The sequence below is a fragment of the Cucurbita moschata genome, unplaced genomic scaffold (genome assembly GCF_002738365.1).
Source record: "Cucurbita moschata cultivar Rifu unplaced genomic scaffold, Cmos_1.0 Cmo_Scf00008, whole genome shotgun sequence".
NCBI lineage: Eukaryota > Viridiplantae > Streptophyta > Magnoliopsida > Cucurbitales > Cucurbitaceae > Cucurbita > Cucurbita moschata.
In genome coordinates, this window is record NW_019268524.1 from 4,982,083 (window position 1) to 5,004,635 (window position 22,553).

Below are 22,553 nucleotides of genomic sequence, written 5' to 3' on the forward strand. Positions count from 1 at the left end.
TGAACCAGCAATGTTATAAGTTGAGCTCCACCCATTTACGGCAATGGTTCATATAATCATAACGTAATCTCCAAAACTTTGCCGATTATCACATGAATCGAAGCCAATGGTTGACTGAAGAATCAAATGAAAAATTGCGTAATCGCTTTCCCAATCTTTTGTAACCCATTGCGTGCTTCATCTGCCAATCTCTTTCACTCCATTCTTCAAATTACTCTCTTCCCCTAATTTCTTGAATATTCCATCCATGGCTTCTTCGTGTTCTTCGATTCCCAGAACTTTTCTTCTTGTTTCCATCGTGGGTTTTCTTCTTCCTTCGCAATCCCTGGCTTTGAAATCGTTTTTTGACCCTCGCGACGTGCTTCCGCTACTACCCAGCCAGGTTTCATGGCCGATTCTCAACTATCTCAACAACGCCGCCGATCTTCTTCCCGCTTTCGTCGGAAGTGTCTCGTCTCCTGAGAACTCTATTCAGTGGCAAGGGTCTTGCTTCTATAAGAACTCTGCGTGGCTCGAGTTTCATAATAAGTCTGGCTCTGAATATGGCGGTGGTACGCTCCATATAAAGGTCGATACGAACTTTGTTTTAGTTTTGATTTTGTGCTTTTGATATCAATTAGGAGATTCGGACAGAATCTTGTGTTGTTTGTTCATTGTATTGTAGCTGAATTTCTGCTTCCCGACAGTGTAGGGCCGTTAATTCGATAAGATAAACCTAATTTGAGTTTGTGAGTTCTTGATTCATTTATAAGTTTGATAGCAGTTCGTATGTTGGAAGAATTAAGCTCGAAGTTCATATGATCCGTATCATTTATCTTGCTAGATAGAATTGATCAACCCGAGATTTTTTTCCCTTTGGATTATTTGTTTGTGCTTTTATGAACTGTGGATGCCCTGGCAATCCTTCATTTATTTGTTTTTTTGTGTTTGATCTTTATAGAAAACTAAGTTCATCTTAAAAGCTTGTTTGTGTGTTTTTTGATCTTTGGTTTCGGGTTGTGGATTGTGAGATCGCACATCGGTTGGAGAGGAGAACGAAACATTCTTTATAAGGGTGGAAACCTCTCCCTAGCATATGCGTTTTAAAACCTTGAGGGGAACCCCGAAAGGGGAAGCCGAACGAAGACAATACTTGCTAGCGGTGGGCTTGAACGATAGTGATTAGCCAAATAACAAAGAGTTAGCTGTTATTAGTATTATCTTGTTGTTGCAGCCCTCTAGCATGTTTGAAGGATATGACTGCCAGTTGCAAGTTTAATGCAGCTTCAACAATTAGTCTATGTCGTATGCAGGCGAACGATGCACACAGTTGGACGTGTATGGATTTTTATATCTTCGCTACTCCGTACCGTGTGACGTGGGATTACTATTTCCTGGCCAGAGAACATACTCTTGAGATTGCAGAATGGGAAGGAAAGGAAGAATTCGAATACGTAAGTTGCTCGTCGACAAGACGACTTTCTTAAACTAAGCAACTTCTTTTTAAACCTCGGTTGTTTCTTCTGAAATCAGGTTAAAAAGGCAGGGGTTTCGATTTTCCTTTTGCAAGCTGGGGTGTTGAAAACCTTTCAAGCATTGTTTGATGTGCTCCCTTTGTTTTCGACGACCGACTACGGCGAGAAATCGAATATCAAATTTCTTGAGAATCACATGGGTGCTACCTTTGAGGAACGTCCTCATCCATGGACTACAAGTGTTAATGTTGATGATATTCAATCCGGAGATTTTTTAGCTCTATCCAAAATTCGCGGTCCGTGGGGCGCTTTTGAGACTTTGCAGAAGTGGGTTACTGGATCATATGCTGGTCATTCTGCTGTTTGCTTAAGGGACCCTGAAGGAAAGCTATGGGTTGCTGAATCTGGGCGTGGAAATGGAGTGGTATGTTTATGAATCCTAATCTGTTTGACATAACTGTGAGTGCTCCAAAGATTACAAATGTGTGCTCTTAATCTTCTTGCAGGAGGATGATATTATTGATGTTTTGCCATGGGATAAATGGTGGGACTACGAACTCAACAACGATTCGTCCAATCCCCACATTGCGTTTCTTCCCTTGCATCCCGACTTGCGGGCAAAGCTTAACGAGACGGCGGCGTGGGAGTATGTAAGGAGCATGGTCGGGAAACCATATGGATATCATAACTTGATATTTAGCTGGATTGATACCACACATGGAAACTATCCACCTCCCTTGGATGCCCATCTGGTATAAATATTTACTTATTTTACTGTTTTCTTCATCTTAAGGTTTCGAGCTGTTAGTAATGATGCATCCACCTCCCTTGAACGCCCATCTGATACCATGTTAATTCCTAGTTGTACTGTTCTTGTGATGTCCCACATTGGTTGGGGAGAAGAACAAACCCACCATTTATAAGGGTGTGGAAACCTTTCCCTAGTAGACGTGTTTTAAAGCCTTGAGGGGAAGCCCGAAAGGGAAAGCCCAAAGAGGACAATATCTGCTAGCGGTGGATTTGAGTCGTTACAGTTCTAGATTCCAATGAATGCATTCATCCTATCAACGTGACTAAAAAGGGAGTGTGTAAATCGAAACCGAAAATCTATATGTTATTCCGCTGTCTCTGTGTTTGTGGGCTTCGATGACTGTGATATCCCACATTGGTTGGGTAGGAGAACGAAACACTCTTTATAAGGGTGTGGAAACCTTTCCCTAATAGACGCGTTTTAAAGCCTTGAGGAGAAGACCGTAAGGGAAAGCTCAAAGAGGAGAATATCTACTAGCGGTGGGCCTGGGACGTTACAAATGATGTAATTGCCCATTAGATCTCATTTTACTTGATTGGAGGATGTTTTTTAGCTTGATTCCCTTTCTTTTTGTGCTTTTTTTGGGATGCCCATAAACTTTTCTTAAGGATGTTAATATTTAACTTGGCTCTCAGTAATCAGCATGGCTCCTGCCATGGCAGCTCCTAAAGGATAATGTAATTCTTTGGCTTTGATTGTTGGCACTATTGGACTACAGGTTGCTTCCGCTATGACAATATGGAAACAAGTCCGGCCAACCCTTGCGGCGAACTTGTGGAATGAGGCTCTGAACATACGTCTTGGAACAAAGGTAGTTATAATGCTTGTCTGGTTAAAATGAAGAAAGCTTAGGTTTAGCCGTTGTCGGAGTATGACTGCAATCGATCTTGTTCCTTCATTCTAACTGTTATTACCTTAAATAAGTCAAATTTAGATGGGTTTAGTTAGAATTAGCTAGCGAATTCTAGTTGAAGTTGTTCTAACCTGCAATCGATCTTGTTCCTTCGTCATCGGAGCAATGTATTCCACATCGTGGAGTTGAATATGTTTAGTCGTTTTCTTTTCTCGTTGCAGGATCTTGACCTTCCTGAGATTCTAGTTGAAGTTGAAAAGCAAGGATCATCTTTTGGCGAACTACTGGCTATTCCTGAACAGGATGATTGGATCTATGCCGACGGGAAATCAGCATCTTGTGTTGCGTTTGTCCTTGAAATGTACAAGGCGGCTGGGCTGTTCGGACCACTCGCAAACTCGATTCAAGTTACAGAATTCACAGTAAGTTACAGAATTAGTGAGGCTAATGTTGTTTATCTGCTTGAATGTGGTTTGAGTGTTTGATGTTCTATCCATCTAAAATACAGCTAAAAGATGCATATACGCTCAACTTTTACGAGAACAATTCGAGTCGCCTTCCGAAGTGGTGTCATGGAGGGGATCATGTCAAGCTTCCATATTGCCAGATTCTCGGAAAGTATCGAATGGATTTACCGGGTTATAATAGCATCGATCCCTATCATAATATGAACGAAAGGTGCCCTTCTCTTCCAACTGAGTATTACCGTCCAAATAATTGCTAGAAACCTCTTGAAATTTGGTTTCCTTTGGGTAGTCTGTGTAGAATATTTGATGATTTTAAGTAGTTCATCAGTGTAGCTGCTAAAAGTTAATAATATGAACTGTAAATACACTAAACACGATTCCCAATGTAAAATAGCTGTTAATTTGATGATCATATGCCTTAAGATCATGAGGAATGCACGTATGTCTGTTTGACTTCTTCAATTGTCAGCTGCTCGTATCTTTATCATGATCAGATCATTCATTTGTAAGATTTGTTAAAATGATGAAGGGAAGTTGTTGTGAATCTTTTTATTACTCTACGGTGTTCGTCTTTCTTTCATATTAATCTCTTGAGACTCCAAGGTGTTCGTTTTTTAGGACAAAATATTTCTCCATTAAGTGACCGACAACTCGATAATATCTTTAGTAGTTGGGAACATTGATTTTTTCTATTTCTTTTAGCCACTTACACTTTGGAACTCCGGTCATTTGTGTGCCCAATAGATGTTCGTATATGGTAGGAATGACATGATTAAGAAAAAAATAGTTTTTTTTTTCTTTCCTTCAAACGGGTTTCATTTTCTCGTCGTTTTTAGGATTCCTGTGTTTTTTTCGTTTGTTTCTTATGTGTAAAAGTAAAATATCTTTATCTCAATAACTAGCAATACTAAGCTTCATATTCATATTGTGGCCACGAGTTGCTAATTCTTTAAAGGTGTGAGACTTCATACCTTGAAAGTCCCCAATGCATGCCTTGAATACACATTTCGATTATAAATAGTTCAGTGTGTTGATCTTTTATCATTCGAGATTCATGGTTTTCTAACGATTTATATAATTGACAACAAATTTACCTTTTCATTGCCTAGTGTAGTGAGCTCAAACATGCTATGTATTAGTTTTGTGCTACAAATAGTTTCCAATTGGCTTCAGGCTCCAAGTTAGTGTACTTGTTTGAAGGCGTTCCCCTTCAATGTTTGTACGAGTTGTTTGACCAATAGATCTCGTGTACCATCATTTTTACGTCTCGATGAAATGAGTAACATGTCTAAGGTTTCCTTTTCTATTAAAAGTGAAACTCATAAATCTTAAAAGTTCAAGAACCGGGCAAGAACCTTACATCTTGTCCTCATGCTGTCTTAGTTCCCTCCAAATTAAAGGTTTCAAATAGTGTTTTGGTGCATCCTCTGCCTAAAAGACCTTGTAAATATAATCCACAATGTGAAAATGTCAGTAAGATTCATTCATTCTTCAGCAACCAGTAAGTTCGATTCAGAGCTATAAATCTAATGACAGAGACGAAGAGAATAAACTAAAACTTGTAATATAATCCAAAGATTTCCCAGAAAATTTGATTCCAAGAAAGAACACATGTAAAAGGACAGACTTGTCAAGCGACATCACAACTCAGAGATCAGCCGATGAAACACGATATATTTGAAACAAGAACTCTGTAAGCTTTTAACCCCAACTTGTTTATAATCACTAACGAACATTCATTCAGTTTATATGTCGACATTCACAGAGTTAGCAATAAACAGCAAATCAGTGCATTAAAACATTGTTCGAGTTTTTCGTGTGATCCAATGCATTTTCTATATCAAGTACCAAAGTAAGCAATCGAAATCATCACTCGGCCTTGGGAGAAATATGGTTGCCACCAGTTGCGAGCTTGTACAAGTAGAATAAAGTCATGATAGAACTGCAAGGGTAACAAAACGGAAGTGTAAAATGTGTATTAGCTCCAAGAACCTCAAATATTGACCTTGTGTCATACATAAAACCAGGTGACTTCAGAGTTCTAGAAAGCACTTCAAGTTTGGATATCCAGATATGAGTTTGGCTATGGAGAAGGTAACCAACGAAAAACTATACTATATACAGCATTGCTATGTTCTTTTGATTGAGATATCAACAGCAGAAGAAAAGGTTTAGTTTCAGTCGAAAGAAACGCATCGCTTGAATTTAGAAGAAGATCGAGTTACCTGATTCCAGCAACAACTCCAGCCGGCATGATCTTAGAAGTCTGCAAATATCGCTGTCCCATGACCCACGTGAGTGCAGCGGCACATACTGTTTCAAGGCAAATTATGTCATTGTTACCCCAGTGCTAAAGTAAACTTATGGCTAACGTGACTTAGAAAATTGGTGGATCAGTATAATGAAAAGAACATTGAAAATTGGTGGCTACCATTCTTTTCCTTTCTAATATAAGAAACCAATTTCATTGAAGGAATGAAATACATGAATGAACATAACCAAAAGCCAAGGAACTACAAAAAGCTTCCTCTAGTAGTCACAAATGCAGGGTTTGGGCGGTTACAAATGGTATTTGAGATTGCCCCAGCAAGGACACTAGGCCCCTAGATCTGAATCATTTGAGACTTAACCATTTTACAGACACACACACAAGAAATATATATGGTTTATTTACATCAGTTCCCCACAATCCTCAAGTTCTGGAAAGCCAACCATGTTTTGAAATGTCCATATGCCATGTCTAAGCATGGTGTGTAGCGGCCTTCTTAACAATTTAAGCTAGCTGAAGAACAGAACAGTAATACGAATCGAAACAAAATGAACTTCGTAACTTATTTAACAGAGTTTACATATAAATGTATGGTCTAATCGATTCCATCAGTATAGATTAAACAGCCAAAACCTCACGATATAAGCGTCTCTAGTTTGCAGAAACAAGAACACTAAAACATCAAAAAGGAAATCCGAAACGAAGTAACATATTGAGAGGAGAGGATCCGATTGATCAAGGTTCTATAATAGAGAAAACTAGTAGGATCACTAGTTTCAAACAAGATCTTCAACCCCAGAAGAACAAAAAACAAGATCAAACACGAACAGTCAAACATGGAAACGAGAATTTCAAAACCAAATACCTGTTTCAAGAATCAGAGCAAGGTAGGAGTTCTTCTTCTTCTTGAAAGCTCCAAGGCTCAAATATCCTGCTAGAATCAAAACCAATCCAATACCCACACCTCCAGCCAGCGACGCTGTGCTCCCCTTCCTGAGGTAGCCAAAAATGCCACCACCCACCAAAATCAATCCATAAGGAATTGTGAAGCAGAAATCATGCATCGTTCCCGGTTGGGCTTTCCGAGAATGTCAGAAACTGAGTGATTTCCTCTCTAATTTCACAGATCGAAGAGGGAATGAGGAGGATTTTTCAGTTCTTCTCAATTTCCTCATCAGCTATATGGCGCGTGGGACGCCACAGGTCAAAATTGACTGTCCACACGCCATCAACATATTTTACCATAGTACCCCTATCTTATCTTCAAAATGTCATAATTACCCTCGCCTAACTTCACCCAAAAGTCCATAAATTACGAGTTTATTTTTTAAAATGTGTAATAGACTTTTAATTTTATATCTAATATTTAATTTTTTAAAAAAACAATTATATAATTTATTAGATATAAAATTAAATTTTTATGTCTAATATAATTTTAACCGTCAATTTATAAATTTAAAAAATATTAAATTACAAATTTGATCTATAACTTTTAAAATTATAAATTTAATGCATAAATTTTTATTAAAAAAAATCATAAATCTACAACAAAAATAAAATAAAAATACAAAATAAAGTTATAAATTTAATGCATAAATTTTCATTAAAAAAAAAAATCATAAATCTACAACAAAAATAAAATAAAAATACAAAATTAAATTTTAGAGTTTTATTAAACATAAAATTTAAATTTCTATTTAATAAATCAATTAATTTTATAAAAACGTCATATTTTTAAGAAACCTATTAAATACCCCATTAAAAAACATATAAGAATTTTGAAAATTCACGTACAAAACTAAATTTGTAATTTAACTTTTTAAAAATTAAAATTTAATTTATAAGGACTATTTAGGACGGTTTTATCAAACTACGGAAACTATTTATAAGGTTCGAATCAACTTTAACGACAAAAGTTAAATCTTGAAGTTCTTCGGACAGATCGACTAAATTTGTAATTTGGTAAAATATATCAAATTATATGTAAATAGGGTGATATATACATATACAACATATATATGTATATGCATCTATATGTTCACACAAACTATTTACAATGGAGCCGAGAGGAGCTTCATGTGAATTTCTTCGGTTGATGGTTCTTCTCAGCGGCACAACCAGAGGCTGCCAATGAGGTTATCCATACTTGATCAGACTTCACTGGTTCATCATCATCATTTCTATGCCAACTCCAAAATGCATGACTTGAATTCACTATCTTCAGCTCCCCATGCCCGAAACTAGCTTCTCGAAACACCGACCATTCAGGCTGTGGGATGTACCTATCGAATACAACCAACACAATAAAACTCGAACCAAATTGGTCTACTATACATTTGCTTTAAGAAGTCGTCCCTTATCATTTAGATATGAAGTATGGTTCAACGTTTTCATGTTCTCGACTTTTAAATTTGTGTTTATTTGGTGTTTGAACTTTGTGTTAAAGTGATCCCTTACCTGTGAGCTAAACCTTCTCGGTTTCCTCCATCGCCAATAGTTATGTGCACAGCACCACAAGGATCAGATTTTCCAGCATACACACGTTTCTGCAATAGAGTGATCATGAATCAAAGGATAATAGTAGAGGAGAAAAAGCAACCCATCAAATGTTCGAATAGGACGAAGAGAAGATACCGAGCGTTCATAAGCATGGACATGGCCACAAATTACTATGTCTGCACCAGCTGCATATAACAATGGCTCCATGGCTGCCATCATGCTTGCACCTTCACCTTGATGAGCTTTATTACTGTTGTACCATGGCACATGGAATAACACTACTAGCCAGGGTGTTCTTTCCTTGTTCACCTTTGCAAGATCAGCCTATTGAACAAAAAAATATCTCAGTCCTCCTGTAGCTGAATCATTTCCCGTAGGCTTTGATTGTTATTTACTAGTGTTCATATAATCGTGTTAAAAAGTTTCCTAAACTTTGTAATGGTCCAAGCCCACCGCTAACAAATATTGTCTTCGTTAGGCTTTCCCTTCCGGGCTTCCCCTCAAAGTTTTTAAAACGCATTTGTTAGGGAGAGGTTTCCACACACTTATAAAAAATGTTTTGTTCTGACGTGGGATCTCACAATCTACTACCCCCTTCGAGGCCCATTGTCCTTGTTGGCACACCACCTCGTATCCACCCCCTTTGAGGCTCAACCTCCTCGTTGGCACATAGCCCAGTGTCTGGCTCTAATACCATTTGTAACGGCCCAAGCCCGCCACTAGCATATATTGTCTTCTTTAAGTTTTCCCTTTCGGGCTTCTCCTCAAGATTTTTAAAACGTGACTGCTAGGGAGAGGTTTCCATACTCTTATAAAGAATGCTTCGTTCTCCTCCCCAACTGATGTGGGATCTCACGTACTTCTTCTCAATGAGTATTCCAATCTAATTAAACTATTTGTTCCTGTACTTCAAAAAAAAATGAGAATTCTATTCTGAAATAACTGTAGAATCTCACCTAAAGAGTTATTTCAATAGCATTAAACAGTTTTCTCTCGACTGGCTAACTCTCTCAACTCCATATTCATTATCAACTAGTAAAAGATTCAATCTGAAAGGAAATTAGAAGTTTACAAACCTTCAACCATGCATATTGATCTGAGGATTCATCATAATCAGTGTACGATCCAAGCATAATCACATGAGTTCCAGCAACTTCAAAAGAATAATAGAGATTCGAACTCGATCCACTCTCCTCAAATGGCATCTTCCATCTTGCATCATACGAGTCAAATGGAGACTTAAATAGAATTATGCTCTCCTTTTCATGGTTCCCTTGAGTTACCATCCACGGTCTCGTACTCGCAAGAGGCTCCACGAGCTCACCGAACGTGTCCCACCGATGCTGCAAGTAATCGGCATAGGATAGGTCACCTGGAAGTAGAAGCACATCATATTTGCACAGATTAATGTGGTCTAATGTTGATTTGGTCCATCCAGTTTGGCCCAGATCCCCTGCCACTGAAAAAGTGATTGGCAACTGGGAAGGAGGAGTTTTCAGCTGGAACTCAGAACCTTCCCCACCACATCGGTAGTAATAAACTGTGCTGGCCTCTAGAGGCCCAATTACTGCGTGGTGTATCTTTCCTGACTTGTACAAAATGTAAGTGTATGAGGTGCTCTCTCCTTGAGAAACAGAAGTATAGTTTCCAGGTAGTGTCCCATATTCAACAAAAGAGGGAGCAGAATGATCATTAGTAATCCATGTGATCCTCATATGCTTGTCCCCTGCTAGAGAGATATGCACCTACAAGGAATAGTGCAATACATCACGCAAATGCAACTCAAATGTGTTAAATCACGACTGTACCTAACAGCTTCGGTTGATAGGTTGTGTAACGGCCCAAGCCCACCGCTAACAGATATTATCTTTTGTGGGCTTTCCTTTTCGGCCTTCCCCTCAAGGTTTTTAAAACGTGTCTGCTAGGGAGAGGTTTCCACACCCTTATAAAGAATGTTTCGTTCTCCTCCTCGACCTATGTGGGATCTCACAATCCACTGCCCTTCGAGACCTAGCGTCCTCGCTGGCACTCGTTCCCTTCTCCAATCGATGTGGGACCCCACAATCCACCCCTTTCAAGGTCCAGCGTCTTTGCTGGCACACCGCCTCATGTCCACCCCTTTCAGAGTTCAGCCTCCTCGCTAGCACATTGCCCCGTGTCTGGCTCTCATACCATTTGTAATAGCCCAATTCCAGCGCTAGCCGATATTGTCCTCTTTGGGTTTTCCCTTTTGAGCTTCCCCTCAAAGTTTTTAAAGCACATCGGCTAAGAAGAGATTTCCACACCTTATAAAGAATGTTTTGTCCTCCTCCCCAACCAACTTGGAACACAATCATTTATCATATTCTTAGCATTCTCTTTTACTTCTAGACTTGAAAACTAGTACAAAATTCAACAAATGATCTTCAATCTTAACAGGGCTTTATCGAACCTCCTGTTGCTAAATCTAAAAGCATAAGCTAATAGATTAGATTGTATTTAATCATTTGTTCTTCTTTTTTCACCAGTAAGAACAATAAATTTGCCAAATCCAGGAAAAATGAACACCAAGCGTAGAAAGGCAACTACAATATCTCAGCGACAAAGAAATGATAGCATCATAGCAGATACCAAGATTCAACTGGTCCGAGTAAATTGAGGAAAAGGCAACCAGAATTCGATTCACCTAGAAGGAACGAACTAATGCAAAATCAAGCATGGATTCACAATGAGACTTCAAAAATATGATATAACAACAATGAAATCTCAATCGTTTCCATAGAAAATCATAACGAAAGTTGAACAAAATGGAAATGAAACCTGCCGAGGTTGAGAAGATGATTTCGGATTCAATGGAAAATGCAGAGTCTGGCGGGGCTGAGGACGAACATAATCAGATTCAGCGCTGAAAGTCGAGACGATTGAAAGGAAGAGGAAGAGGAAGAGGAAGAGCATTAGATTGGGCACGGCCTCCATCGTCACGCGAGTGCGTCCGATTGCTTCCAGCAATATCTTGAGAATAATGATTAAAGAGAGATGAAACCGCACCTTTTTGAAATTGTTTTGTGTGTGGGGAAAAGAAGAGCAACTTGTCAAAAGATTTCCATTTGTCTTTTGTTTGTAAAGTAAAAGTTCCAGATTTTTCCTCCATTCCTGAACCTCCCGCGCCATGAAAAACGGAAGCAACATCACATTGCTTGAAAAAAAAAAACGGTGCAGAACCTTTGATCTGATAGGGAGTAGATTGTGAGATCACATGGAGAGAGGAACGAGTGTTAACGAATACGCTGGATCCCGAAAGGAGGAGATTGTGAGATCGTACATTAGTTGAAGAGGGGAACGAAACATTTTGAGAGTATCTATCCCAAAAAGGACAATATGCGCTTGGACTCTTACATGGATGAACTGAGACTATATTCGAATGAGAGTATCGATCACTTTTGAAAACTTTTGGAAGATAAATAATTGACTTTTGACCTAATTATAAATAATTTGTGAGTGATCGAGTTGTAATTATCATATTCATGGACACAATTTGTGTTATGTACATAAAAACTTTACAGTATAATCACCTATAATTAAATAAAAATTTAATTAATAAATTTTATACCAACACGTAAGATTCTATTTTTAATTTATAATATTTCGGAAACAATCAAGTTAGCTGGAGGAAGAAAAAATTGGAAGGTTCAAATAAATATTTAATATATAAATATAAAAAAATATAATTAATTTGAAGTATGTAAATTAATATTTAATAAAATTTAATATATTAAATATTAAAATAATTATGAAAAAGTACATTCAACTAACATATTTTACGATATTTAAATATAAATTTAATATGATATATTTATTTTAATATATTAAATATTAAAATAATACAATTTTTGTCATCTATTGATAGGGGTGTACATTAAACTCAACAACCAAGACCAACCCAACCCAACCCGAACTATAAAAGTTGAATTGGGTTGGGTTGGGTTGGATTAGCTTTTTGGGTTGGTTTGGGTTCATTTTTTCTGAACCCGAACTAACTCAGTTCGATTTTGAATTTATGAGATGAAACCCTCAAGTTGACCCGAACTAAGTAAAAGTATTTAAAATATATTAAAAAATTTACATTATTACTTTGTCCTAAATTAAAACAATCACATGCGACACCAATCAAATACCAGGAATTCTAACACCCGTACATTCGAGGCTATTTCAATTATAATATATATTATCTATTATTTTTTTTTTATCAAACGTTGTTATATCACAATTTATATATATATTTTTTATTTTCCTATTTTAATTATAATATATATTATTTATTATCTTTTTTTCCACATTATTATATCACTATCTATATATATATATATATATTATTTTTGTAATATATAATATTTTTAAACTAATCTTTTTTATTATTTTTTTTATTTCATGATCTATCCTTATATTTTTCTTACGTTAAACAATTCTCAACCAGTGTATATTTTAGTTGTCTTTTATTTGATAACAATGTTGAACTATGTTACTATGTTATAATTTTCGTTCGTTGTTCTTGATTGATTTTTTTTTGTTATGAATAATTATAGATTGATTTGTGTTTGTTCATTACCTTTTAATTATCTTTTATCTAAGATTGTATCCAAATAATTACAAATGGTAAATAAATAAAACTTTGTTTAAAAAAATAATTATAAATTGTTGATAAATAAAAAAAATTTAAAAAAATATTTTTTTTTAACAACCCGAACCCAACCTTTTGGGTTGGGTTGGGTTACCAATGTAACCAACTCGAGTATTGGGTCAAAAAAAAAAATTCATCAACCCAACTCGAACCATGTACACTCCTATCTATTGGATCCTATATTTAAAATCATAACTTAACCATTATATTTTTAGTTTAATTATAAAAAAATTTATAGCTTCAGAATTTAATTACTAATTATCTCTCTCATATCTTTAACTAATTAAAATAGAGGGTTAAATGATATACAAATATAACTTTTAATTAAAATAATAATAATCATAAATAAACAACTAAATATAATATATTTTATTTTATAGTAATGTTTTTTCTTTTATTTTAACAATTTATTTCTTACTAAAAATATGATAGCTATAGTTAACAAAATTACAAACTCCGAAAATATCAAAAGAGAAATTAAATAAAAATTAAAAAGATTATTAAATTAAATTAAATACGTATGAAGAAAAAATTATTAATAATATAAATAAGAGAGAAAAAAAATAGTAAAATAATTAATAGAAAGAAGGTTGAAAAAGTAATTAATAAAAATATTTTATCTAAAAATATATATAAAAAAATATCTCGACAATATTTTTTAATTAAAAAAGTATTACTGTCGACCTATAAATTATCTTTAAAATTTTTAATATTATTTTTTAAAATTTATAGATATTTTTAAAATAGAAAGTTATAAAAATCTATTTCAACTACTAAAAACGTTTAAAGGTATTAATAAAACTTTTAAAAATTATTTATTTTTTTGAAATCATTTTTAAAATTAGAAAGGGTATTGTTTAAAACTTTTTAAATAAAATATTAACGATTTTTATTTATTTATTTTTAATTTTTAAATTTGGAAGTATTTTTAAAATTTTTTAATTGAATTTTCAAATTTTAAATTAAAAAATGAGATCGACTGGAATTTAAAAGAAGAATGAGATTAATCTTTTAAATTCCTAAATTGACTATGAGTTCCATAAATTTAAATTAAGAAATTTATTCTGATTCATTGGAGTTATAGGAACGCTTGTGTAGTGATTTCTGTAAATTGAAGAGAAATTTGTTTTTGAGCGGAAGAAATTCGTAGTCAAATTCCAGGAAAAGAAACAATTGCTGTGCGGCGACCCTGCGACAAGGAATTCTCAAACCCGAGCTTTTGTATCCATATATAATTTTCCCACAATTGTCGCCCAGCCGATCGAATTCGTAACAGAACCCTCGAATTTCCCCCTTTCCCTCTCCCTCCCTCTCTCTAATTTACGAGAAAAGTGTGTGTGTCTCTCTCTCATACCCGTTTTCCGACTCCGATTGCCGTGCCGGTGGTGTTTCCGGCCGCTGTGAGCTTCTGAGAGCCCGCCCTCAGGTAGGTCTTAATGGGTTTGTTCTAATGTTTCTCTTGTGATTAGTTTTGAGTGACCATTATGTGAGTTCTTCGGTTTGGAATTCTGATTTTCTTGGCGCTCAATGTAAGTTCATTCGCTGCATCAATTTAGGAATTCAATGGCGACTTCTTTCGTAGAATTTTGTTGAGCTTCGCTAGGGCTGTTTGTATGGAACAATATCATGGCAATGTGATACGGATTTGTAATTATTTAGAATTAAATTGTTTCTTTCTCCTTTACATTGAAATTGACAATTTGGAGATTATTTGATGATAGCACTAACTTGGATCTTTGAGTTCGTCGTCTGTGTTATTTGATTCCATAATCAACTGGATCTTTTCCTGGGATTTTCATTTTTTTTTCTTTTCTTTGATAGTTTAATTGTGTTCAAGTTGAATTCAAGCTTCTTTACTGATTGGTTGATCTCATATTTATGCAGTTATTTATGTGATCATTGGTTTCTGAAGCGTTCTTTTGAAGAACTTGGTGATTATTCAGTTATTTGGTCGATAACTCGACTTTTTTCCGAAAATAATTGGATTGAGAGTTTATTATTTCAGTTCTTTTTGAAAGCTAATATACCTGACCAGCAGAGATGAGTGTAGTAGGTTTTGATATTGGAAACGAGAATTGTGTTATTGCTGTGTCGAGGCAACGTGGTATTGATGTCTTGCTGAACGAGGAATCACAACGAGAAACCCCTGCAGTGATATGTTTTGGGGAAAAACAGCGGTTTTTGGGGTCTGCAGGTGCTGCATCTGCAACAATGAACCCAAGGTCCACAATATCTCAGGTAAAGAGATTGATTGGACGTAACTTCGGTGAGCCAGATGTTCAAAGGGATCTTAAAATGCTTCCTTTCATTACATCTGAAGCCCTCGACGGCAGCATTTTGGTTAACGTGAAATATTTAGGGGAGACTCATACATTTACACCAGTTCAGATCATGGCAATGCTCTTTGCACATTTGAAAGATGTAGCTGAGAAAAATTTGGGAGCACCATTTTCAGATTGTGTGATTGGTATTCCATCATATTTTACGGATTTGCAGAGGCGTTTATATTGGAACGCTGCTGCTATTGCTGGTTTAAAGCCCTTGAGGCTCATGCATGACTGTACTGCAACAGCACTTAGCTATGGAATTTATAAATCGGATTTCACAAATGCAGCACCAATATATGTTGCATTTGTTGATGTTGGTCATTGTGATACCCAGGTCTCTATCGTATCGTTCGAGCCTGGACATATGAGGATCATGTCCCATACCTATGATAGAGATTTAGGAGGTAGAGACTTCGACGAGGTTTTGTTCAGCCACTTTGTTGCAGAATTTAAGAAGAACTATGATATAGATGTAAATTCAAATGTCAAGGCTTCTACCAGATTACGAGCAGCTTGTGAGAAACTGAAGAAAGTTTTGAGTGCAAATTTAGAGGCGCCTCTTAATATCGAATGTCTTATGGACGAGAAAGACGTTAAGGGATTTATCAAAAGAGAAGAATTTGAAAAGCTTGCTTCTGGGTTATTGGAGAAGATTAGTATTCCTTGTACCAAAGCCTTAGCTGATGCAGGATTAACTGTAGAAAAGATTCATTCTGTTGAGCTTGTTGGATCGGGGTCGAGGGTCCCTGCGATAACTAGGTTATTGACCTCTGTATTTAAAAAGGAACCGAGTCGCAAACTTAATGCTAGTGAATGCGTAGCTCGTGGTTGCGCTCTACAGTGTGCAATGCTTAGCCCCGTCTTCAGGGTCAGAGAGTATGAGGTCTGTACTTTGCCTGAGATTTATAGCTTGCACTGGCCAGCATGGCATAATTATAAACGTTGTCTTTCGTGTTCTTGTATTACATGATTTAATCGATTTCTATTGCGTGTTTTTCTTTATCTACTTCTTCTCTATATTATCATTTTGTGGGGTTATAGTCGCACGAATGCTAATGCTGTATCGACGATGATTGCAGGTTCAGGATTCATACCCTTTCTCCATTGGCTTCTCATCGGATGCGGGTCCAATTAGCTTGGGCTTAAATAATGTACTATTTCCCAAAGGGCAGCACATTCCGAGTACTAAAGTTCTGTCGTTGCAGCGGAACGGTTTATTCCATTTAGAAGCAGTCTATACTGATCTGGATGAACTACCCCCTGGCATATCTTCCAAAATTTGTTGTTTTACAGTATGTTCAGTTTTATGCTCCTTACTTTTATCTTATATTATTGAAGTAGTAGTTCTTGTGGAGTTGGAAAGCATTTGAACGGTCCGAGTGTTCGTAAGCCTACTTTAAAGGGTGTCGTAACCTGTTTCTGCTCCGTTTTTAGTTTCTATTTTTTACGGTTTGGAATTGATTCTTAAATGTGAAGTAATTTGAGATGCAGGTTGGTCCTGTCCAAGGTACAAACAACTTGAATGGAAGGGTTAAAGTTAGAGTCCAATTGAATATGAACGGCATTGTTATTGTTGAATATGCTGCAGTAAGTATTATATCTTTTTTCCATCAGATTTCCAACTATTTAAGGGTTTTTTCCTCTGTATTTACATCAATTATGAATCTAGTTCGTAGAGGATAATGTGGATGAACAAAGGAGAGATGCTACTCATTCAAACACAGAAAAAATGGAGACCGAACACGCTGATTCTCCCCATTCCGAGGTAAAGCTAGATTGTATTGAAGACAACCCTTTATCAGCACTCAAAAGCTTCATATGTATCAATGTTTGCAGTTAATTGTAACAGCCCAAGCCTAAGCACACTGTTAGCTAATATTGTCTTTTTTTAGTTTTTTCTTTCGGGTTTTCTTTCAAGGTTTTTAAAATGCATTTGCTAGGAAGAGGAAAGAATGCTTCGTTATCCTCCCCAACCTATGTGGGATCTCACAATCCACTCGGTATCAAAATTAGACATGTGCCAGCAAGGACGCTGGACCCTGAAAGGAGGGGTGGATTGTGAGATCCCACGTCAGTTGGGAAGGAGAACGAAATATCCTTTATAAGAGTGTGGAAACTTCTTCTTAGCAGACACGTTTTAAAAATCTTGAGGGGAAGCCTAAAAGAGAAAGCCCAAAGAAGACAATATCCGCGAACGATGGACTTGGGCTGTTACACACCGTCTTCAAATGTATTAATTTATTGTGTTCTTGCAGTTTGACCTTACAAGAAAAGGTAAAAGCACAAGGAGGATTGAGATACCAGTTAGTGAACACATATATGGTGGAATGACTAAGGCTGAGCTCTCAGAAGCTCGAGAAAGAGAACTCCAACTGGCCCAACAGGATAAAAATATGGAACGAGCCAAAGATAAGAAAAACGCTTTGGAGTCGTACGTCTATGAGATGAGGAATAAGGTAAATATCCTATTTCAATGGATTTGTGAACTAAACATGGAACTCAATCTTATAATGCTATTGCTACATTCTTTCGACTCCATCGGGGTTTTAGATCGAACTATTGATTGTCATTGTTTGATCATGAAAGCATCATTAGTTTCAATGAAAGTTCACATTGTTGTGTGATTTCGTATCCGTATGACTTTCCCTTTAAGTAAAGCTCTATGTAGAACCCCGAACGTTTGATCTTTACAGAAATCTAACGTTGCAACTCGAGTTTTATTGGTATTACAGTATATAAATAACGATCACCCGTGGTTTTTGAATAGCTTGTCAACACATATCGGAGTTTCGCTAGTGATGAAGAGAGAGAAGGCATCTCCTCAACCCTCCAGCAAACAGAGGATTGGCTATATGAGGATGGAGATGATGAGACTGAGAGTGCTTATTCTTCTAAGTTAGATGACCTTAAGAAGGTTATTTCTATTTCTGTTGTATCATACAAAGTTATTTAACTTCTTTATGTTCTCTTCTCCTTGCTTACCCTACTCTACCATTGTTAGTTGGTGGATCCTATAGTGAACCGATACGAAGACGAAGAAGCTAGAGCACAAGCTAAAACGCATCTATTAAAGCGTATTTCCGACTATAGGAACACTGGGGATTCACTTTCACCTCAAGTTCGAGCATTGGTAACGATTAACGACCTCTACTGTTACTACTCGTAGTTCGTTTTGTTTGAGTTCTCTCATGAACTCTTCACTTTTCTCCAGATCCTTGGGGAGTGCGAGAGAGCGGAGCAGTGGCTAACAGAGAAGAGTCAACAACAAGAATTGTTACCCAAAAACATTGACCCTTTACTATGGTCGAGTGAAATCAAAACTCGGGAACATGATTTCGACAAGTATGACACTTCTCTCTCTTCTCCGTTTGATTTATTGAAATCTTAAAAGTTCCCGTAGGATTAAACTAGTCTTGTTTTCATAGTACTAGACTTTCTCCTTTGGTTCAAACATCTGGTGAGAGTAGGAACTAGATCTATTAGACACAACTGAAAATTAAAGGACTTGTCGAACACAAAATTGAAAATTCATACGTTGCAAGTGAACTAATTTGAATGGTCATTTGGGCAATGAACTTCTGGTCATGCCGAACCAAACCAAACTGTTGTGTATTAGATTAGAACCGAAAAGGTGATATACCCATCTAACTCGTGTCTCCGACGATTTGCTTAAACTGCCATTTCAGGACATGCCAGATGATCCTGGGAGCTATGCCTTCTCAGACACATTCAGGAGATTCCAAGGAACCAAATCATCACACTTCTGATAATCATTCATAAATTACAACATTGTTTTCTCTTGAGATGAATCAAAGATTATGATCATTGTGCTCCTCACAAAAGTGGATCATATTTGTTGCCACTGTTTCTAAGTCAGAATGAAGCTGATGAGATCAAAGAGTAGAGCAACTGCAGGTGATGACAGATCCAAGTGGTGGCTTTGATTTTTATGTTTTTATGTTTTTTTGTCATTAAATTCACTTAGAAACCTTCATGAGTGTTGTTGTTGTTGTATCATTCTAATGGGAGCTGTGTCTCAATTTTGGTACCATTTGAAGGCAGCCCTTTTTAGATTGTTAGCTTTCTATTCTTTGTCTGTTTTGAGATTTGATTTTGTCATAACTTATTATATACACATTCTATGGTGATCATGAACCACAGAGGAAAACAGGATTTCAGCTTCATTGTGTTGCGTCGTTTGTTCCCTGTCGAACTCGAGAATAAAAAGATAAGTTATGTGTAGTAGAGCATTCAAACATGAACGTTTTATTTTTTTTATTTCAATAGTTGTGGATGTCGAAAATGGTGGTAAATGAAATGAATGAGATTCTCCGTTCAAAATTGGTAGGAAAATCCGAAAGATGACAATATCTAGTAGTGGGGTTGGATTTACAAATGGTGTCAGAGTCTGACACCACCATGCCCGTTGGAATGAGGGCCCCTCAAGAGATGGATTGTGAGGTCCCATATCAGTTGAGGAATAAATGCGGGCCCCTCAAGAGGTGGATTGTGAGGTCCCATATCAGTTGAAGAGGGGAACGAATTGTAAGGTCCCATATCAGTTGAAGAGGGGAACGAAGTATAAGGGTGTTGAAACCTCTCCCCAGTGACACGTTTTAAAGGAAGAACAATATTTGTTAGCCGGGAATTTGTAGGCTGTTTGTTAGCAGTGTGAGCTGTTTGCATAAATTAAACTAAAAAAGGACGACATTTATTGTTATTGTTTCTTTATTGTTATCTTTTTCTTACTCGGATCAAAATAAAATTTAGGCCGGTATAAATATAAATTATTGAGTAATAATAAATTTATCATTACAACAATTATTAATTAATATTTTGACTTTTGCTTGAATATTTAAATTTGACATTCAAATAGATTTAGATAAACTTAACTGGACTTTATAATCTTCATTAATTAATATTAAATACATCAAAACTTTCACCTTATTATTACAATAATCATTTCACTAATTATTGTATTAATAAAAGGACAAAATTTAAGTGGAAATCTATGCTCCATATAATATAATTATATTCTAAAAACTATATTATAATTAATATACAAAATGTACATTCAATTTCCCTAAGCTTTCTCCAACCTTCTCTCCCATGGCGCCCACCCCATTTCCGGCCGACACTCACGGTCATCACTGCCGCCACCGCCCGGCGACGATCAGTCAACTTCCCGTATGCTCTGCAACACCGGGCGCCACGAACGGTGGCGAGACTCGCCGGCACTGATCAATTGAGCCAAAACCTGCTGTACGGACATCTCCTCAACATCCACCTTCCCCAACAGCTCCTCCAACTGCCTCTTCGTGATCTTAATTTTCACCTCCGTGGACGCCGCCGTGGATCCCTGTCTTTTCCCCCCGTCCTCCACATCCGCCGCGAGAAAGTCCCACTCCTCGCCTGCCCAACGCGCCGCCGCGCCGTCCCGCCGCAGACAGTTGCCCATTTGTGATTTTTGAGAGCGAAATTGAATTTGAGAATTTTGGGTAATAATCGTGTGGAGATTAGGTGGATGAGTTATATATAAAAGGGGTAGTGGAGGATTGGGTGCCACGTAGGATGAAGAAAGTGGGACACGTGGCAGTTGTTTACCTGGAAAGGGACTGGCCGGTTTTAAAGTTGAAGAAATCAAAGCAATTGTGAGTGGTTAAAGAGTCAAGGCGGTGAGTGACTGCAGCTATACCCGTGACACGTGGCTTCCTCCCATTCACTTCTTTAATCATACATATTGCATTTTAATGCGCGCCGCCACGTCCACGCCTCGGCTTCCATTAGCCGATCCTTTTTTTATTAATTTTTTTTTAGAGAAAGCACAAATTTTTTAGTATTTTTATTAATTTATTCTTCAAATAAACCCTAAATAAATGGGAGAGGAAGCCAGCTGAAGCAAGCAAGCCGAATAAGCCGAGCCAGCCAAACAAAATCAAATTCCATTTTTATCCAAAAAATAATAATAATAAAAAAAAGGTGAAAGGCAAAAAAGTAATAATATTAAAAGCAATGTGAAAAGGGGTAAATATGGAATCTCCAGTGTGAACACATTTCAGTAAGCAGAATCTTTACATAATTTTGGATTTATCTAATTTTATTTTATTTTATTTTATTTTTTAAATATCCATTAGGTGTGAACGTGTGGTTGAAAAGGAATCGGGTTTCTGTTAATGCTCACGTGACTTCCGCACGTGCTTGCCTCCACCAAATTACATTATTATTTTATTCCTAAAATTTTAAGTTAAATTAATAAAATATATAAATATTGTATTGTATTTAAAAAATATCATTAATTTTTAAAAATTTTCAATAATATCCATTAAAAAATATATTTAAACTTTAAATGGTTGGGAGGAGAACAAACTACTGCTTAAAAGGGTGTAGAAACCTTCAGTAAAGCTTCGAGGGGAAGCTCGTAAAGGAAAGCCCAAAGAAGATAATATGTGCTAGCTGTGGATCTGGTCGTTAAAATTTAAAAATAAATTAACTAAATAATAATATATGAATTAATGTTTTAATTTTATTCAAAAACAAAAATTTAAATAAATGACTCAACGGGATTGAGTTTATTGACTCCAACTTAATAGTTATGTCTAAAAAATGTGTCAACTCGACCCAATTCAAACCACGAACATTCCTACTATCATTAATTAATAGATTAGAGATTTGAATCTTCCTACTTCTAAATGTTCAATATTAACCATAATTCATTAATGGTTGAAAAAAAAATTAAAGACAAGATATTAAATAAAATCCACACGTCTGTTTTTAAGTGTTTAAAGTCAAGTGGTCGTATTGAAAATGCATATTTCTTGTTATCGAAAAATAGTTAAATTCATAGTTTAATTTGAATGTTTTGATTATTATAAGCTTTTGATAGTCACATTCCCTACGTTTTATTTTGTGATAGTCGATATTTATTTATATATATTTTTGGACAAATTATTATTATTATTATTATTGGAGTAAATGTTAAAAATATAATTTAAAAAAATATTATGAGTTAAAATTCAAAAGTCAAAGACTTAGGATTTGTATCAATATCTCCACAATACATTATTTGTTTTAAATTGTGAAAATAAAAAGAAATTGTGAAAAATAAAAATTGGAAAAAGACATTTAACCACATATTAAATTGTGCATGTGAGTTTACACAAAAGCAAAAAAAAAAAAAAAAAAAAAAAAAAAAAAAAAAAAAAAAAAAAAAAAAAAA

The 22,553-nt window shown here is 36.0% G+C and overlaps 4 protein-coding genes across 4 annotated transcripts; 2 read left to right on the top strand and 2 right to left on the bottom strand.

Moving 5' to 3' along the window:
- The first annotated feature begins 59 nt into the window (after positions 1–59).
- Positions 60–4,135, top strand: LOC111445868. Its single transcript, XM_023084390.1, has 7 exons — positions 60–568; positions 1,293–1,433; positions 1,513–1,878; positions 1,961–2,206; positions 2,984–3,076; positions 3,340–3,540; positions 3,627–4,135. The coding sequence occupies exons 1-7, from the start codon at positions 248–250 to the stop codon at positions 3,840–3,842; spliced, it is 1,584 nt and encodes a 527-aa protein (XP_022940158.1). The 5' UTR covers positions 60–247; the 3' UTR covers positions 3,843–4,135.
- Positions 4,136–5,243: 1,108 nt separating this feature from the next.
- On the bottom strand, positions 5,244–7,049 carry LOC111445875 (protein FATTY ACID EXPORT 5-like). The gene is made up of 3 exons (XM_023084401.1): positions 6,720–7,049; positions 5,811–5,898; positions 5,244–5,527 (listed from the first exon to the last, which is right to left on the bottom strand). Exons 1-3 carry the CDS (start codon positions 6,916–6,918, stop codon positions 5,455–5,457), a joined length of 360 nt encoding a protein of 119 aa, XP_022940169.1. The 5' UTR covers positions 6,919–7,049; the 3' UTR covers positions 5,244–5,454.
- Positions 7,050–7,817: 768 nt separating this feature from the next.
- LOC111445869 (purple acid phosphatase 18-like) lies at positions 7,818–11,416 on the bottom strand. Its single transcript, XM_023084391.1, has 5 exons — positions 11,153–11,416; positions 9,430–10,098; positions 8,489–8,677; positions 8,312–8,400; positions 7,818–8,136 (listed from the first exon to the last, which is right to left on the bottom strand). Exons 1-5 carry the CDS (start codon positions 11,306–11,308, stop codon positions 7,929–7,931), a joined length of 1,311 nt encoding a protein of 436 aa, XP_022940159.1. The 5' UTR covers positions 11,309–11,416; the 3' UTR covers positions 7,818–7,928.
- Positions 11,417–14,066: 2,650 nt separating this feature from the next.
- On the top strand, positions 14,067–19,521 carry LOC111445866 (heat shock 70 kDa protein 16-like). The gene is made up of 10 exons (XM_023084388.1): positions 14,067–14,436; positions 14,895–16,220; positions 16,417–16,629; positions 16,829–16,924; positions 17,007–17,102; positions 17,593–17,793; positions 18,105–18,251; positions 18,339–18,467; positions 18,549–18,679; positions 19,024–19,521. The coding sequence occupies exons 2-10, from the start codon at positions 15,051–15,053 to the stop codon at positions 19,115–19,117; spliced, it is 2,277 nt and encodes a 758-aa protein (XP_022940156.1). The 5' UTR covers positions 14,067–14,436; positions 14,895–15,050; the 3' UTR covers positions 19,118–19,521.
- The last annotated feature ends 3,032 nt before the right edge of the window (positions 19,522–22,553 follow it).